Source organism: Podarcis vaucheri, assembly GCF_965113315.1.
Source record: "Podarcis vaucheri genome assembly, chromosome: 9".
NCBI classification, from domain to species: Eukaryota; Metazoa; Chordata; class Lepidosauria; order Squamata; family Lacertidae; genus Podarcis; species Podarcis vaucheri.
In genome coordinates, this window is record NC_138767.1 from 36,508,974 (window position 1) to 36,528,883 (window position 19,910).

General features: G+C 42.8%; 1 protein-coding gene and 1 long non-coding RNA gene across 3 annotated transcripts in view; one reads left to right on the forward strand and one right to left on the reverse strand.

The window, feature by feature from the left end:
• LOC309540724 overlaps nt 1-12,238 on the forward strand; it is a 333,626-nt gene extending 321,388 nt beyond the window's left edge. The window contains exon 3 of the long non-coding RNA XR_014223431.1: nt 12,229-12,238. This is a non-coding gene — a long non-coding RNA (uncharacterized lncRNA). The remainder of the gene's footprint in view (nt 1-12,228) is intronic.
• MAML3 (mastermind like transcriptional coactivator 3) overlaps nt 1-19,910 on the reverse strand; it is a 275,966-nt gene that overhangs the window by 122,590 nt on the left and 133,466 nt on the right. For both annotated transcript variants that reach the window (XM_082237554.1, XM_082237555.1), the window contains exon 2: nt 373-1,896. In XM_082237554.1, the coding sequence (XP_082093680.1) occupies nt 373-1,896 (1,524 nt within the window). The remainder of the gene's footprint in view (nt 1-372; nt 1,897-19,910) is intronic.

Below are 19,910 nucleotides of genomic sequence, written 5' to 3' on the forward strand. Positions count from 1 at the left end.
GAACCCTCTTTCCCTCCAAAGCAAAGGCAAACAAGTCAAACATGACTCGCCCCACAACAACAATGAAATGCCACACTGATCGACCAACTAATGATCAGTGTGGCATTTTCCTGCTCTTTAAGATGTAGCAGCCATTTTGTTCTATACCACAGCCCATGACGCCCATTTTGTCTTACACCGTTTCACCTCAGCAGCCATTTTGTGTCACGCTATACATCCATGGCAGCCATGTTTATGGCTGGCGCCCACAGCACACTCTCAAATTCCAAAAGTACCTAGTGACCCTTGACTTAAGCACACACACTCCCTCTTGGATTTTGCAACAAAATAATGAATTAAGTCATTAAAAGAGCGTTATCTGCTCACACTTACCTGACCAAGGGAGGGAAGTGTTCCATAAGCCATCGTCTGGTTCATCATTCCTTTCTGCTTCATGATAAGCATGCGCTTCTGCTCCTCACTCAAGTGCGTCATTTGAGCCTGCATCTGCGGTTGTTGGGGCTGCTGCTGCTGCTGCATGTATGGCATCATGGGATTCTTGCTGGGATTGGCCATCGGTGGAGTCATTCTTTGACTCAAGTCAGCATTGAAATGAGTCAGAGGTTTAGTGTTGCCATAAGAAAGCATATTGGTTTGTTTGCTCAAGGAGTTTGTACCCAGATTATTTGGCTGCTGACCGATCATATTCATGTGGTTTTGAGGGAGGTAGTTATTCATCGTAGTCTTTTGTGGGTTGCTTGCCGTAGGAGGCACTACAGGATTTTGGTTGTTAAAGGCTTGGGGATATATCATTGGGCTATTTGGTTTGTCTGTACTGAAGGGTCCTCCATAAGGACTAGATGGAGGCCCCACTGGAGACCAACTAGATGCTTGATTTGGATGTTGCTGCTGCTGCTGCTGCTGTTGCTTTTGCTGCATGAGCTTAGCTCGTTGCTGCTGCTGTGCTGCCATCTGTTTAAGCTGTTCAGCTGGAGATAAGTCAGTGCTGGGCACAGCCACTTGGCCAGGCCCCGGGGCAGCTGTTGCCACTGTTGTTGGATTAATGAGATAACCATTACCCGGCCTTGACTGAGTTTGGCTTGGGGTATGTGCTTGGTTAGGAGTCTGGGGTGACTGAACCACACAATTTGCTGGTGAGCTGTCAGAGAGTGGAGCTGGGGGCGCACTAGAGACAGAAGGTATGCTAGATGCTGTAGGGACATTTGAAAATGGAGGACCTGACGAAGAAGGCCTTACCTGGGGAGACCCAAGAGGAACATGGGCAAATGGAGAGTGCGATGGGTCACTTTTAACACTCGCACTCTCTTGAATCTCAGTGGCTGGTCTGGGAAATTCAGGCTCCTTTTTCTCTTCGAAGTCTTCATTGAACAAATCTTGTATGTCATCCTCTGGAACAGTGTTAGCCAGCTCATCTATTAACTCCTGCCACTCTTGATCATTCAGGTTAATGTCTGAAAAAAGTTTATTCTGATTTGAAAGTGATGTGTCAGAATTGTCCATGCAGCTAGGATCATCCAGGGGCTCTTGTTTTAGCTCCTTGCTGCTGTTGTTGCTGTTGTTGTGCAGGATGTTAAAACTATCCTCAAGCTCTGTGCATCCATTGATTGGGAGTTTTATCTCTGGAATTCCACCGTTTTTACCCAGGTCATCCAGACCACCAGCATGAGTTCCACTGTTCTGCAGGGGCAGTGATGGTTTTATGTCAAGCTGGTGAAGAGGGGAAATAGAAGGCAAAGGCAAATTATTGGGCAAGCTGTTGATTCCCTCAATCCCAGGTACATCCTTCCGTATCCGCTTGCTGGTTGGGGAGAAGCTACTGTCACAGGCTCCATTCTGCTGTTCGCCATTGAGGGGTGAGCGTGCTCCTTCCAACTTTCTCTTCACCGTCTCTTGAAGCTTGAAGAAACAGAACAAAATCATTAATTAGACTCTTGCTCACACTTCTGCCCTTCATAAACAAAAAACAACACTCTATGCCATAAACTATACTCACAGAAAATTTATTATAATTCATAACCTGTATACTTTCTCTCTGTGCCTCATTGGCACACAACACTCCCCCATCAAGTGCTGAGTGATACAGCCATTGTTCACCATGGGGTACACAATTAATATTCTTCCTGTTTCTGGCCAAAGAACCATTTTCAATGTTCATACTGTTCCAAGAGGAGGGGAAAAATCTGTATCACTAGAGATGTTAATGGGGCAAAAGAAATGTAGCGTATGCAATGGAAAACAAAAACAGCTCTTTCATACATCTTGCTTCAGTCATCAGTACTGGAGATGTTTGTTTCATGGTGCTCACAGAGTCCTCCCTGTTCTTCCTCCCTACTTTAATACTTAAGCTACAGGTGGAGCCTGCAAAGTTTCAGCATTATAGCATTCTCAGCATTTGCACCTGCGTAGCATGCTGGATAGTTGTTCTGTCGGTGATAAAGAGCCATGTGGGAGAAAGAAAGGAGCAAACAGGGCAAAAAGGGTATAGCAGTTGGGGGTAGGGGACACACAAAGTGTGTTTCTACACCCTCCTTGAGTGATTTTGCTTGACTGGAATTGTGTCCCTGAACTGCAGTAGTGTTTCCTACTTTCATTGATGGAGAAAGGTGTGTATAGAAACCTCTGAATTGTGCATGGCTTGAATGCAGCCTATTACATAAAGCTAAGAGTTGCATTTGTCCCCCCCCCCCAATTTTTACATTTGGCCATGCCCATCACTGGTAAGCGGCTCAGGAACCTTTTCCATGAGAGAATATTGGCCCCTTCAGCTGCAAAGGTTCCCCATCCTGGACTCTATCATCAGTGATGCTAACATAAATTCTCAGTTTTGATAACTGACATGTGTATGGACTGCTACTGCCTTCCAGTGGATTCTTATATTTATAATCTAGCGGTTGTATTGAACATTGCAGCTCTGCTGGTACAACAGACTTCCATGCATGCAATGGACCTCCCCTGTCCCTTTCAGCTTCCAAAGGAGGTTTTTTTTAATTCAAAGTTTTTGATATTTCTACTATAAAATAATTCCTCTCCCCATTTCCCAGTTACAGAGTTACAGAAGGAAGGGAGGAAGGGGATTTTTAAAACAATTTTTTTTAAAAAACAACAAACACTGTGTAGATGGGTGGGCGGCACAAGAGAAAGGGATCTGCTTTCTGCACAAAGTTCTAAGAAATTCTGCCAGATGTTCTGAAATGCACCACCCTTTCCTCTTTTTATGTAAAGCATTTGTCATGAGCTAGGCTTGCCATACGTCAGGAAAATTCCTGAAACATCCTGGTTTTGGGGTGTAAAAATGGCGTCAGGGGGATTTTTGCCAAAGGTGGCTAACATAATATTTAAATAATAAAAATTAATAATATACCATGAATTTGGCTCAGCTTTCCTTTACCCACCTCGTTTTCTACAGCATCACATACCAGCCTTTATATACTTGGTGGGAAAGCAAAGGCAGGCCTCATCTCAATCACCCTCTTGGAAGTGGCACCCAATAAATGTCCTGTATTTGCAGAACCCAATCGGTTCTGCAAATCCCGCTTCTCAGCTTGCAGCCATTTTGAAATAAGGACCTACATTTTGCCGTCCTTCTCTTGCCTGGGGTAGATAAGGAAGTTTATTGCCACTGTTGCCTTAATTGTGAGATACCACTATCTCAACTCACTGGTTTTCCTGCACTGTTTAGTGTCATTCTACTGAGAGTTACATTCACAAGACAAGGCTCAGGCACCACTTCAATCCCACTTAAGCCCTTTTACTACCACTAAAGTGATGGCACTGGGATGAAAAACAACTCTTCTAATGTGGAAGGAAGATGCTTCAAAAAGCCTGTCACTTCAGTCTGTCTTCTTAACTCTCTTTAAACACATTGGACAACGTTTTTAAGACAAAGCTGGAGAAATGACTTGCAGCTGCAGTCTCTTCCAAATAAGTTTCATGCCTCAGATACTGCTGGCTACTTGTTCTACAAAGCATGTTCATACACTCCAGTAATAAAATTCTTCTGTTTCCCTGTGAGGAAAAGTGGATTCTATCTGATCTGCTTCCCTTTTCTCCTGCTCTTTTGATGTGCTGAGCCTGGCTACTGCCCTTCCCTTTCCTGTTTCTTTATTTTTGTGCCTGTTGCTTTTCCTTACAAGGGAGTATTATAATCCTTTAGCAACGAGATATGTTAAAGGTGATAGTCAGTTTGGTGCTTTTCTACACATTACCAAGAATGAGGTGGTAGAGTGACATGGCAGAATGAGGGACGGTACCACTTCAGACTGCAGGTAAAACACTTTTTTAAAAAAATGTGCTTAAACAAACACTTGCCTCTAGTAAAAAAATAAAGAATAAAATTAACCTACCCAGCTCCCTGCTGTACTGATCTGATAGCTCTTTTTCTTTCCTTTTACATGGGAGAACATTCAAAAATATGACTCTCCCACTTGCAGTCCGAAGTGGCACAGCTCCCAATTCTGTTGCTCCACTTTGCTACCTCAAACTACTCTTGGATCTGGCAATGTCCAATTGCCTTTTATATTTAGTTTTGCAATTTATGTAATAGGTTGCTATGCAAAATCAATAAACAAAATTAAGCAAACATTCCTTAGCCTGAGGTATTTGGCCCTGTATGCCTACACTGCTTCCATAGGCAAATAACTGTCATTCCCTCCTTCCCTGGTGTTTTTCTCAAATCAGCAACTTCTTCCTGTGGACAAAGTATGCATTCCTAACACCAGAAACCCTTTTTATTACATACATACTTTACATCAGTTAGGTTATGTACAAATAGTGGAGCATCGTCAAAGGTAATTCAGCAAGCAATTGAGATAGTTGCTTGCTGCCTCCTTACAGGTAAAGAGGTGCAGCTGACAACCCCAGTTCAAATCTAGCCTGGGACAGTTGCGTGAAATGAAATGCAGGTGGAATGAGGTTGACGGACTTGCTGCTTTCTTCCCAAGGGAGTGACGCATCCTTCGGACATGGGTTACATTTATTGTTTCTTCCCCTGTCAAATGGATGGTGCATAATGAAGTCTGATGCTATTGTGTGCTTCCCACACTCCTCTGTGGACCCTCGACTCAGTAACCTAGCAGGTTGCCTGCCACTTAAAACCTAAATATCCCCTGAGCACTTCAGCATTGAAAACGAATTGGGGGATATGATCACTTCTCATCTGAACAAGTGGGTGTGATGTCAAGGATTAAACTGTGGTCAATTACATTGCCACACTTTAAGGAAATAAGATGACCAGGCTGCTGATCTCAAAGGTCTCCAATAAATTCCCAAAAAATCCCACTACAGCTTCACTGCATGTCCCTTTACCACATGCCCAGAGGCCCTATGTGACCCATCAGGTCTTCCTAACTGGTCCTTCTTCAAGCTGGTCCTGCTCCATGCCCTCCTTGGGTGCTTTTGCCTGGCTGGAATGTGCCCTTGCGCTCTGATAACGCTGCTTGCTTTCCTCAGCAGAGGTAGGGGTGTGTGTGTGGCTTTGGCATGGCTGGAATATAACCTACTGTATAAAGGTAAGAATCCATCTCTTCTTTACAAGTGCCTTTGGCCTCTAGCCTGCAGCCCCTGCCCCCTAAGACAGGGGTCAGCAAGGTTTACCTCACTTGGGCTGGTTCATTCCAGTGGAGATCCCTCCATGGGCTGGATTGTGCCCGCGTGCCCACGATTTCCAGTGTCCACACAGACACGATTTCCAGTGCCGCAGAAACGAATCCCCATGCCACGCTGTGCAAGTTTAGCACAGCACGCAGGGACTCACCGAGTGGGCAGCTCAGTTTGGGGTTGGCTCGTGGGCCGGTTAAACAACCCCCATGGGCCGCTTGTGGCCCATGGACCTTAGGTTGCCAATCCCTGCCCTAAAGGCTATCCATCACAGAATCTGGCCAATGGGCTGGAAAAGGTTCCCCAACCTTTCTTTACGTTGTAGACACTCCTCAACTGAAAATAGCTACTACTCCAAATACAGCTTCACACTACAGAATCCGTAGTTGTTGAGCTTTTTTCAGGGGGAGGACCTTCTCTTCTACGCCCACTTACCCCACTGCTGCAAGGAAATATCAGCTGCCGCCTTACGCAACCAACCTCCGCCCAATTGCCAGGCCACCCGCCGCCTCTGTCATGCAGCCCCAAGCAGCATGCTAGGGAATGGCACCACAACACTAAAAAGGTGCCAGAACACACCAAAGAGGTGCTGGAACTCAGTTCCGGTGAGTTCTGACTGAAGAAAGCCCTACCACACTCCCACAAAACTGTTGAAAATAAATGTGTGTGAGGTGGGTGGGTGTATTTTCCCCTCCCTGAAATGAACCAGTGGCTCCATTTGTGTGTCATGGTAAACAACAGCTAATGGTTTACCATAAAAACACCGTTTGGCTTTCACTTTGCTCCTTCCTTAGTGCAAGCAGGAACAACACACAATCCCTAGCTTTGTGCTACATCTAAACCAGGGATCTGAAGCCAAGGTTTCTTCTTTGCCTCCCAACTGTGATTTCTTTGGAGTGAAACAAAGCACGTCCCTCAGTCTTGACATAACACTAAGCCAATGTTGTGACTTGTTGCTCCCATTCACGCTAGGGGAGGAGTGAAACAGGTACAATCTCCACGTTCACAGTAAACTATTCAAACTATGGTTTACCATGACATATAAACATAGACAAATTCTTGCTTGTGCATGTCATCCGATGCTGCACAAATCAAGTTACTTAAAACTGGCATAAAGGATGAGCATGGCGGTAAGACTTTAGCTTTGTTCACAGGCAACGGATAGAGTTGCAGGAATTGCAAAATCTCATGGGAATTGGGGTGCCTTAATTTAATGAACATCCATTAGTTTCTATGGATATGTTACATGTGGAAATAACTGACATCCATTGTTCCCTATGAGGTGGGGTGCCCTGGAATAGCATTACCAAAAAAAAATAGGGGCAAAGTATTTTTACTCCCAAAGCAGTAGACTTTGGTGGACATGAGTGAGTATTGGGTTATTTATAAGCCATTTATAAGAGGAGGAACCTGGTCGTGGGCTAGGAGACCTCTAAACTTTATGGAGCTATTTATTAATAGTTTAAAAACTATATCTACATATTACAACACACATACACACCCACACGTGGTCTAGCTCATCTTGGAATTTTCAGCAGGACTATAGTGGCCACACCATGGAGTATGCACTACATAAACAAGGGAGCACTTAAGGCTGTCGACAGAGCTTTCATCTGCTGCAAAAAGCTGCTCCACTTCATCCCACTAGCAGCAAGTCATTTTTCAGAAGAAATTAGACCAAGGTGCTGTTGTTATAGCAACAGTCAGAGCCACTTACACAGCTCCCTCCCCACCCCACCCCACCCCCCCCGATCTCATTCTGACTTCAGTGGGCAGCTATTTCAATTATGTATAGGGAGTGACCAGGGCTGCTGCTGTTTAGCGCTTTTATTGCTCCTTCAAAACAAGCTCAGAGGCCGAATTCTCTTTCGGCTTCACATCTGACCATAAAAGTCAAACAGACTTCATAGCATTTTGTGCCATTTCCGCCCACTCTAAGCTCAGTGGTCAGCAAGACCATAGACAGGGAGGCTCCAATTGTTATCACAGAGACTTTAATCTACTGGGCATATAATGGGCATGCTTCCACCAACTTTGCTGTCTTTAAACCACTTCAGGTTCTTCCAGCTGAAAAAAAAATCGCAAACAAGTGCTGACAGGGGACCAATAACACAACAGAACATCCATTACTTCACAGTACCAAGGAGCCCATGAATCTGCAGAACTGGAGGTCCCAGGAATCTTCTATAATGGGATTTTTGGTTTGACAACCTGGACAAGGACAGAAATAATCGAGTGCACCGAGATTATGGCATTGTATGTGGTGGTGTTAAAAGGTGCATAGGACTGATCACCGGTGTGCCTGTATCTTATGCGTGAATAAATAAACACATCCATAAATGCTTCCACTAAGACACAGGTTTGAAGAAAGAACAAAGGGTGCTACATTCTTCATCATCCCTTGATTCAAATCTCTATTAAAATTGATGTTTCTTATTCTCTGTGTCATTTCAGTTGAGCTACGCTGTCATTTGTGCTCAAATGAACTTACATTCCTGCAGCGATGATTGAGTATTAGGATCACAGAATTGTGAGTCTGGAATGTGTATTGAGGTCAAATACTTCAACCTCTTCACAGGGGAAATATCCTCCATCTAACACACTCCAAAGAGATTAGCAGGCAGCGTCCAGATTATATTTTTCCACAATCAGAAATAAGGAGCAAGGAAGGTGTCTGGACTTTGGGTTGTCTTAACTAACTCCACATTTCACATAGTCAATGAAACGCGATTTGTCCTTAACAAAGGATGAGAAATGCACTGCCGAATGTCAGATTACTGGGCCAGCTTTTGACTTTTCTCAGTCATAATCACATGAATGTGTGATAAAGGGGAAGGGGATGAACTACCCAATTCATATGCTAAACATTTCTTATGTCACATTTTAAAAATGCTTCAGCAAAGCAGAAATTGGCTGCATAAACCTACCTCTAAAATAACCACAATGTTCCTTAGACTCCATGCCTACAATTGGAAGCAAAAAGCAAGTGACCACAAGGGTAGTAAATTATTTCAGATATTCATGTGCCACCTTTTAGGACAAAGCCCTCTCTAGAGTTTACCAAAATAAGATTTACAACCACAATAAGTCACAATGAACGAAGTGTGAGAAACACATCAATGAAATCCCTTTAAAGTCAGAATAAAATCATTCAGAAATGGCTTCACAAAGTCTTCAAGGTTTGCATGAAGATTTCCCAAGAGGGAGATTGGTAGAGTTTTCACAAAAGAGGGTTCCAAAGATATGGGGTCACCCGTGAAAAGTCCTTCTCCATGGTATCTGCCCATCTTATTTCTGTTTGTAGTGGGCCAGAGAGTAAGCCCCCTGAAGTCAATAGCAGGTCTTGGGTGGGTTCATTTTGGTGAACGCAGTCCTTCAAATAATTTGGTCCCAGACCATTTAGGGTTTTAAAAGTAAACACCAGCACTTTGAACTGAGCCTGGAAATGAACTGATAACCAAAGAGGCTGATGAAATTTGTGCTATATTTGACGACCCTCTGGCCCTATTAGTAGATGCATTTTTACCAGCTGTAGCTTTCAAAGGATCTTTAAAATGTAGCCCCATGTATATTGCAGCGTAAAGTCAAAAGTACCAAACATACTTAGCATTACATTAGCATCCATACAAGTGGGAGCTCCACATAATGTTGCACCATGGATGCTCCCTGCCCTCTTCCAGAACGCTCCATTTTACCTCTCCATTTTACCCCTCTGTTCCTCAAGTGCTTTTGTATGGCTGGAACTTCCTTGAACTGCAATAATGCCTGCTTGCTTGCCTGGATGAAGGCATGTAGTGCTTGGGGTGCAGAAACCTATCACTTTTGCATGGTTGAAATGTTGCAGCTGAGACTTATTATGATATGGGTGTGAATTCTGTGGACAATATTTGACTATATATGCGTCAGCATCCCATAACAGTCCTGGTGTTTTCCATCAGTATTAAAGGGTAGTATTTTCATTTCTTCATTTTTGGTCTACTTAACATGCAGGAAAGCAGCAGACATTAATGTAAACACACAAAATAATAGGTTCTGAAGCAGAGACCAAGAATACAGAGTCCCTTGGGAATGTTTGCAGCAATTACAGGCACAGGTCTAATTAATTTTTTCAATACTAAATTATCTGCAAACTCAACTGGACCCCAGTGTAATGATTATGTCAGGGAAGAAATTTTGTCATTGGTCTCAGAGAGCTCTGCCCACTTCCTGTCTTTGACTTCAGACTGAAATGCTGCCTTGCTCTTTATTTACACTCAGTTTCCATAGTCACGTCACTTAAAGAAGCAATTTCCCTGCTCATCCTATTAAAATATACTTCTGTTCACAGAGGTGTCTTTATTATGGATGCCCAAAGTTTATATCTAGAATATTTAGATAGTGATTATTTCACAAAAATAGATGGGGACTTGTCAGTTTATGATCCTCTCTACAATTACTTGGCAGTAAATTCCATTTACAATAACAATACTTACTTTTAACTAAATGGGTTTCAAGATTACAAGGTAAACTTTGCATACTTTGAACAGCTGCTGGATTTATATATATGCCGCATAATTAAGTGGCTCTTTATTTATGTGAGAGCTCAGGGTTATAGAGTCTCCTATCACTGCCCAGGGCAGCCCACCCATGCTATGCCATTGCCTAGAATATATTTAGGGGTTGCAGGGGAAGGTTAGGGGGAGAACATTCCATTGTGCAGGCAGAAATCCTTGCGCTGACAAAACGTTCACATAGCGCTACATTGGATTCAACCTGGTATCTCTCCGAGTATCATATTTTTCACACCTAAACAATGTTACGCAGCAACCTTGAGGGAACACATGCAGATCGTACACCAAAAAGCAGCAAAAAGAGGCAGGAAGGTCCGCTTATTGACTGGGGAATTGACCATAGAGGCCCTTAGAAAGAGGCTAACAGCTAACATGCTGGCCACTGTGGAAGTGAACAGCAGCAGTTGGTAGGATGAGGTCAGTGTGGTGCATAACACAGGCAGCGCCAATCCAGTGCTCTTGCTGGTGCAATTGCACCATGCAGACCTTACTACCTCCTCACTGCTCCCCCTCTCCATCCTGGCTTGCAGGAGTGACACAAGTGACCAGAGGTCAGGTGAATGCCACTGCCTACCTGACCACCTGCTACAGGAAGGGAAATGATTTCTAATTCTTTTGAACAATAAAAAAGAACCAGTGTTAACAAAAGAAAATCTGAATCAACAGCAATGGAAAATGTATTGTTGTTTAAACAAACCCCCAAAACTGGATTGCTTGAAGGGAACCTAAAACCCTTCATGTTGTTGGATTACAACTACCATCAACTCTGAATGTTGGCCATACTTTTTGGAGCTGATGGGACCTGGAATCCAACAACATCTGAAGATTAACCACTGCTGCCCTGAACTTCAAGGTATCTCCTTATAATTAATGAATCTAAGAATATCCCTGCTTTCCTACAGCATGCATGTCTCCAAATTATACCAGTGACTAATATACATCTAGCTTGTCTGCACTTCATATAAAAACTACTGCATCTGATATTTACTTTGAGAAGAAAGTATTTTAAAACTGAAGCAAATGGATAAAAACGGACATAAAAGAGCCTTTAGGTTTATTACTAGTTGCTATCATAAATGACACCCTCTTTTTCTTTCTTTTATTGATTTAAAATATTGGTTACAGGTGATCCTAGTGCAGGGTGCAAAATTTAAAGCAAAACAATTGAATAAAGCACAGTTAAGAATACACATCAACCCACTGAACCACCTGGAGAATTTGCACAATAATATCCCTAATTTATAGAAGCTAGTTCTATATCCAGTACTCTGTATATATTCAAGAGGCTAATGAAGTTTTACATCCCATCCCATAACAGCCTTGTGCTTTTTGACAATCTTAAGAGTGTTTTCTATTTTTTTGTTTTTATTTTGCTTAAAAAGAGCAAAACAATAACAACCCCACAATGGTGTTTTCTATAGCTAGGTCTTCACTGGGTAAACAAGATCCAAGGCAATGTCACTGTGAGAGTTCAGCAGCTTACCACTAAAAGCTCCTAAAAGTACAGAGCTTTGTATGTTGTTTTCAGGTGTGTTGCGGAAATGTACCACAGCACATCCACAAAGTGGGCTCCTGTTAATCCTTACTCTCATTAATGGTCTTTCATTTGTATCTTTTCATCCTGTTGTGGTAAAAAAAAATACATACTTCTCGGAATAGGTTTTGTCTGTCCAGAGACAAAAGATTTTAGGATTATATTTATGTTGGCAATTAGGTCTTTTTCACTCAAAAACTCTTGCCCTTGCTGCATGCAACAGCCACGTTACTCCCCTCTCCCACATCACATCTCAACCACTATCTTAAATTAGCTTCTTCAGGGGGTTGGAAGCACCTCAAAACACCTGTGTAAACTGAAAATCTACCTACAGAAGTACACCTACATTCCCAAGGTAGAAGCCCTGCATTAGCTTTCCGTATTCTCTCATGTCATAAAGGAGAGCAGCGGTGAGTCTCAGCCCTTTCCCAGGTCACAGTTCCCATTGCCCATCATGATTTGGAGCACAAATTGTAGTCCAACTGGAAGGTGCCAAGTTGGTGATGGCTGGTGTAACTCATGGAGGGCAATGGGGACTGCAACACAGAGGCAGAGCTGGTATGTTCTTCATCACCATGTGAGGTCTTTGGAATGCCTAAACCAGGCATAGGCAAACTCTGGCCCTCCAGATGTTTGGGACTACAATTCCCATCATCCCTAGCTAACAGGACCAGTGGTCAGGGATGATGGGAATTGTAGTCCCAAACATCTGAAGGGCCAGAGTTCGCCTATGCCTGGTCTAATCAGAGCTAGAGCCAGAGCTAGAGTTCTATACAACTGCCACAAGCACGTATTGGCTAGGACCTGTAACATCACTTCTTTGGCCCAAGCACATACTGCTTTGGAAAAGCTTTGAAATCAATTTTTGAAGATATGTACTTTAGTATGTTTGGTACACAAAAGTACAATGCTTGTTGGCAAGCTAATTTCTCTTTCCTCTTTACCTTTGACAGAGGGAAACACACTTTGTCATGGCAAACCAGCGTTATCTTTGTCTACTGCTATAAGGGACAGTGATTAACAGAAGATCAGTCTGTTCACAGATGCAAAGACATGTGCGCTTCTCAACAGCTTCCTTTCTTACAGCTCTAGAGATGGCCAGTCATATGGAGACAAACACTACAATTCCCTGTGCACAGGTTGCAATTCCATGCATTTAAGAGCCCCCTTCCATGAGTGGTCTTCAGATCATGGCTTGAGTAATGTTTTGATTGAATAACTGCAAAGGAGCTGCATCTCTGCAGAACTAAGTAATGGCTGAGCAGGGTTTAAGACTGTAATTATGACCACAGCATCTGCCATTCCGGAAATCTTTCTTATTTTCTTTCAGGGCTAAAGAAGAAAAGAATGAATGGTGTAATACCCGAGCTTTGGTTGGTGGGTTTAGGGGCAAAGTATGTTTTTATCATTGATTTTCCATTGCTATTGTGAACGCCTTCATGTTTCTGCCTTCTGTGCAGTGTGCAGCTTAGTTTACTTGCTTGAATAATCTGTAACAATTTGCTCTACAGAGAGGTCTTACCAGTGAGCACCTGCTCTCTGCTTCTGGAAACTCTCTATAGCATAAGTGGATCTGTGGATAATTCTGCCAGCGACTGAGGAATGGACTTGACGGTCTGCTAAGTTCATGTCTTCTATGCGAGGTGGGGAAAATACTTTGTCCTTAGATCCATTTTTAAAACCGGTGGTTAGCTCCCCTCATGGAAAAGGCACTTTACATACACCCAAAAGAAGCTCTGCCATTAGTGCCAGATTTTGTTGGAAAAAAGGAAAAAAGATACCAATTCTAGTCTCTTTCATCCAAGACAGCCACAGGTGTCACTTGGTTGCCAAATGCCTGCCTGAGGCTCTTCTGACTTTTGCTTCGTTAAGACATGGGCAGCAGACTTCATAGAGCTTTTGCAGCACATATATAGGTTTGGTTCCCTCCTCCCCAACTTCTTGTATTGTTTTTAAGTTTTAAGGTTATCATATCATTACTGAGGGCTCACCCACATTTACATTTCTCCCACTGTTTCCTCCAGGGGAAACCTGCTCCTTACCTTGAAATTGGAGGAAATGTCAATTGGGTTTTTCACAGATTGACATTTGTTCCAATACAGCTGTAAAGAGTGGATTTTCCTGAGGAAGTGAAACAGAAAACCACTCGAACCTGTTTCTAGAAAGCACAGGACAAGTGGAAAACCAATCGGATCCATGCTTTTTCTATGCACAAGACAAGTGAAGTGGGGACGAGCCTTGAATTTGCTGCTTTTGCTCTGAGGATGATTTCAATGTTTTGTAAATATGTTTTTAAAAAAATGACGTAAGCCACTTTGTGGAAAGTCTTACACCCTTGCACTTTACCAGAATCCAGAGACGGCTTTCAAAAATTCCACAGTATTTGATTTATGAGATTCCTCCAATGGAGGCCTGAAAACACTCCAAAGTGCTAATTTGTTTCAGCAGTAGCTAGCATTCATGGAAAGGGAATCGAGCCCATAAGACTACTACTGAAATTAGGACAATGAGAGCAGCATCTGCAGTTGCTAACATTGAAACTATTGTGACTGTTGAATGCAAACAACTTATTTTGTGCTACAAAGGCCACTGGCTGCTTGGTCTTCCAAGTGCCGTTTTAGAGCAAGCCCCAGTGAAGCAAATAAGCTGACAAAGCATGTCGAGGATCACAGCCGACAGGCTTTGAAAGAGATGGGGATGCCAAGAGGAAGGGCTTATGTTTGACATTTTTTCCTGAGGGTATAACAGAAGCTGTGTGCTCCGAGGAGGATAGCTTCAAGAACATGGACCAGAAGGTCAAACTACACCACAGGAAAAAAAATGCATAAACACAGGAGTGGAAGAGACAAGCATATGGAACATCTCATCTGGTATACTGCCACACCACATAACAATAGATCTGGGTCTAAGTATTCCATATGTACAAAAAAACAACAACTGGAGGGAAGGACAGCATGACTGCACCATCATCAAATATATACCGTAATAGCTTAAATCTCAAGATCATAGAATCGGTTCCTTTAAGGTGGAAGGTTATGAGCCACAGTTCTAAATTTCTTACAGTGCCTCACTTTATGCCTCATTTTATCATCACAACAACACTGTGAAGTTGGTTAGACTCAGAAATAACAAGTTGGCCAAGGTTGTAACTTTTTATTATGGGAGAGGTCTCCCTGCAACTCTGGAAAAGTGGCCTGTTTTGCCTTTAGAGCAGCAATTTAAGGAGGAATGTTTGTGGGGATGAGAAGTTACATTATGTTGGGGAGGAAAATCTTATCTGACTGCCTGGTTTAAATAATTACTTTAACTGTGTAACATTTTATGCATTTTAGTTTGTTTTGTAACAGCTTTAGCTGCACAAATAAATAATATTTGTATTTGTGTGGCACAGCAGGTCACTACTCATTCTTTTCACACATGCATGCCTCTGTTCCCCCATGATTCACCCATGAAAACAGCAGGGCTGGTATACCACCCCCAAATTTCAGCATTTTATGCCCACAGTTAATGTTAAGGGGTCCGCAAAGGCATTTTTTTTCTGGAATCAAAAATCGCAGAAAGGAGCACTAAGCATGCACTATATTCCATCAGTTTTCTGAAGTGGCTTCTAAATTGTATGGAAGCTCAAACATAATGTGGAAATTAACAGTTAGGGAAACATGTGAATGTAGCCCCAGATATACCTATAAACCACAGAACATTGCATTTACTGGTTTGCAGAAGGAACGAAGCAGAATGCTGTCCCTTTCTTATTCAGTATTGTACAGGCTTTGCAGTATATTCAGAGAATCCAAATTATGCAATTGATGTGGCACCACAAGTTGACAAACTTCTAACGCAGGAACCTGGAGCCCTGAATATGGAGCCAAGTTAGCATTGCTAATGTAAATTTTAATTTTTCTCATTCAAACATTTGACCTCTTTCCACTAGCATCAAGGATGCACACCTCTTATCAACTATTGCGAAGTCTAATATCCTTACTTTTCTTTAGAACAAAAGCTAAAAACACATTTTGCTGACAAAGGGAAATGCAAAAGAAATGTTAATAAAAACACTACCCTAGCAGAATTTCCATAACCTAGAAAAATGAGTTTGCCCACTGGAGGGCTCTAATATTGTTTCAACTACCATAGAAACACATCAAAATGTTGAAACGGAAATTATTTCAATGTATGGGAATAGAGCATTCAAATATGTACAATATACCAAACTCCATGGATATGCATACATTTTAATGGAGGTCAGAAGTAATCTGTGTTTTGCACTTCTAATACAATAGAATGGTTTCTCTCTTTCTTCCAGTTCTTATGAATAACTTAATTAAGCATCCACCTGTTAACTTTCCTTTTGCACATTATCATAGAATGTTCACACCAGTGTAACAGAAACTAAAATAAATTATTTGTAATATTTATGCAGCAGTACACAATTTTAACTTTGGGCTTAGGTCTGCTGTTTCATTTTTCAGAGGTGCCAGGTGTTCATGAACCTGGTGGCCCACCTCGGTTTATATGGCTGACAGAGTTGCTGCTCAAGACTGGCTTGTGAACCACATGGCTAGACTTCCCCCTGCAGTGAGCACATGAAGGAAAATATCTGCCTTTCCCCATGACACTTTCCTAAACGCCTAAAGCACCCTTTCTCAACCTGTGGGTCCCCAGATGTTGTTGAACTACAACTCCCATCACCCCTAGCTAGCAAAGGATGATGGGAGTTGTAGTCCAACAACATCTGGGGACCCACAGGTTGAGAACCACTACAAGAATACAACACACAAATAAAACCAGCACTACCTTTAGATCACAAAATGGGCTCCTCAATCAAACTTGCATGTGAATAATCATAATCACAGCATTCCATTCCAGGCACATGAAACCAGTCGCAAGGCCTAAATTTAGGACTATAGGAAGCTGCCTTATACCAAGTGTGGTCCATTTATCCATTCAGCTCAATATTGTCTACATCAGTGTTTCCCAAACTTGGACTGTTTTTGGACTACAGTTCCCATCATCACCCACCACTGATCTTGCTAGCTAGGGACGAAAGGAGCTATAAACCAAAAACAGCTGGAGACCCAAGTTTGGGAAACACTGGTCTACACTGACTGGCCGTGGCTCTCCAGGGTTTCAGATAGGGATCTGTGTGGAGATACTGCCAGGGATCTTTTGCATGCAAAGCAAATGCCCAACCACAGAGCTAAGGCCCTTTCCCTGTTCATGCAACTTCTTCCTTAACAGCCACCTTGAGAAGGGAGGGTGGACTAAGCGAGTAAACACTTCAACCCTCACCCCTTGACATGGTCTGTCCACAAGTTTTGTTGTTGCTCCAGCATTTTCTGAGGGAGACAGAGGTACAGCTCCCAGGTGCTTCCAGGGTGGCCCCCCGGCTTATTCCAAACAGCATATAGCATCAGGATACAATTATTCAAATAATTCCTGTGCCTTAAGGCTTGACAGGAAACGCTTTCCTCTCCCAATACCATGCAATTGCTGTCCCCAAATCTTGCCACTGGTGCCTCAATAACAGCATGAAATGTAACCTAGGGCAAAGTAATACCTTCTCTGGCAGAAAAGGCCTGTTTCACCCTCCATTTGCTAGGACAGGGAGTGGACTCGGGTGAAACGAGTGGGATACAAGTTCACAAATTTGTGAAAGAAGGATCTTAACATGTCAGGACTTTGCTGCAGGAAAGTGCCCTTGCCTGTTCGTTTTTCAGAGTGTCACATGAACGTTCATGCAGTTCAGTGGATAAGTGTCGATTCCTTTACAATACAGAGTGTGCTGATTATTTTCAATAGAACCATTTAAAAGTATTTCAAACAGTTCCAGAAACTGCACCAGGCATGATGCAGCAGAGTGAAATTCACACTTCTCTGAACTTTGCAAGACAGTTCCTCAGTGGATCCTGGAAGGGTATTCTGCAGCTTCGGATGGTGCCTCCCATTGGCTCAACGGGCAGGGTCTAAACCAGGGGTCAGCAAACTTTTCCAGCAGGGGGCCGGTCCACTAGTCCCTCAGACCTTGTGGGGGGGCGGACTATATTTTTTTTGGGGGGTGACCGAATTCCTATGCCCCACAAATAACCCAGAGATGCATTTTAAATAAAAGAACACATTCTACTCATGTAAAAACATGCTGATTCCTGGACCATCTGTGGGCCGGATTTAGAAGGCGACTGGGCCACATCTGGCCCCCGGGCCTTAGTTTGCCTACCCCTGGTCTAAACCTTCTGACCACCTCCCCCAGGGCAAAGGGCCATCCTGTCTGCCCAGATCAACCTTGCCTCTTGTTACCTTTCAAGCCTCACCTTTCCCCACTTTTCTTCCAAAAGGCAGCCAAGGAGGGACAATCTGGAAGGGGCAGGATGGCTCTTGCTCCTGGGTGAGGTGGTCTGAATGTTTAGAACTTGCCTGTTGAGCAAGTGGGAGGGGCCATCCCCAGCTGCAATATGGCCTCCAGCAAGCGCTAAGAATAGGAATTCATGGTAAGTGTTTCCACTTGTTCTATAACCAAAAAATGCATATTTTAGTGAAAAAGGCATTCTATTAGGGAAAATTGCTTGCAAAAACATGAACATTAGTCAAAACTGCATACAAGAATAGAGAACTAAAACGCTAATGAATTTTCATTAGGATTTTAAAAAATAAGAATTTGCAAGTTGCTGCAGAAATCATAAAAGCATAGAATTGTAAGTTGGATAAATAAGGAAGTGGGAGAACCATCCATAATTTCAACAGTTCTGAAGTTATTATTGGCCATATATACCCTTTACTAAATGCAATGCAGCTTACTTTAAGAATATACAAAATGTGAAATCTTCCTTACATTCGGTATCTGGCATTCTCATACATTAAAATAAATTTCACTTGTGTATATGGCCTTAAACTGCCTTCCTATTTTTTTCAGGGGGAAGGGGAGAGGAAGAGAAATCTTGGTATGAAATCATTTCACAACAAACCAAATTTTATAACCTTCCTGAAAGATTAAAGGAAATTTATTAGAAAGTTGGACGTGCTAGTTGGTACTGCTTTGAGAAACCCAACATGACATTCTTCAGGGTTTTCCTTTTAATTTAAAGTACTATATCAGGCTGATATAGGAAACATTATGGCCTTTTGGCTTCTTGCCTGAGCAAATAATTATTTCTGCTGCTTAGGAAAAACACCTCCTCTCGCTCCACTTGGTAGCAAAGGGAGATATCAAGGATCTCACTTAAAAACATCCAGGCTGCTCTTTTGGAGCCCTTCATCCAGTACATGCTAACGCCGTTCTGCTGGGAGATTGCTATTCTAACATAATGAGATATTAATGAGCTTTGCACATGTTCCAACCCGCAACAACCTCCCCCCCTCTTTCCCACAAAACTAGAGATTCTCGTCCTGTTTTTTTCTGACACTGCAGTTGTGCTCCTCTCCCCTTTCTCTCCCCATCCCTGTTCTCCGCCCTCCCTGCCTCCCAGCACTGCTGCACAGTTTGCCTTAAGCTGCCAGCACTAAACAGCACCAAATGGGCTGGCACCGTCTTGTTTCCTGGCCTAATGGATGCTTGTTTAAACACTGGGGCTGTTTGCATTGCTGCAGCTCACTGCATGTTAAACACAGTCCTCTGAAACCCTACGCCAATCCAATAAAGGTATCAGCAGTACAGCGTGGGGAGGCAATTACTATAAGGTCCCAAGCGAGCCTTCTAAGCTCTAGGAAGGAAAATTTGATCGAACAACTAAAAGGAAAATCTGATTCGGCTCAGCATCACGTGGAAGACGCAAGGCTTAACTGCAGCCAGGTCTGTGGAGGGCAGAGAGAAATCAATGGAAGAGCTAGTGAGAGCAAATGCACATTGTTAAGAGGGGCTTTAAGCATTTGCCTGTTAGAAATGCCATCTGCTGCATATACCAAGAGATCGGCTCCCTTCTCTCTCTTTCCTTTGAAATCCTAAAAGATGCGGAGGCTTTTATTTTTTTAAATTTTATACCGTGCAGCTTCCCCTGCAGGCCTCTCATCAATCTTTAAAACAATTCTCTTCTGATAAAGGTCCCTTTTCCAGTGCAATATCATTGTAATATCAAAGGGGTGAGGTAAAGAGATGAAAACCAGAATGACAAAGGACTCGTTATATAGATATATATATCTATATCTCCACCGGCCTATTTTTCAAAGAATCTCACCCTAATGATAGTCAATATTTGAAGGAATCAGCTCTCCACCTTTGCAGGGCCAGAAATCCAGGAAGG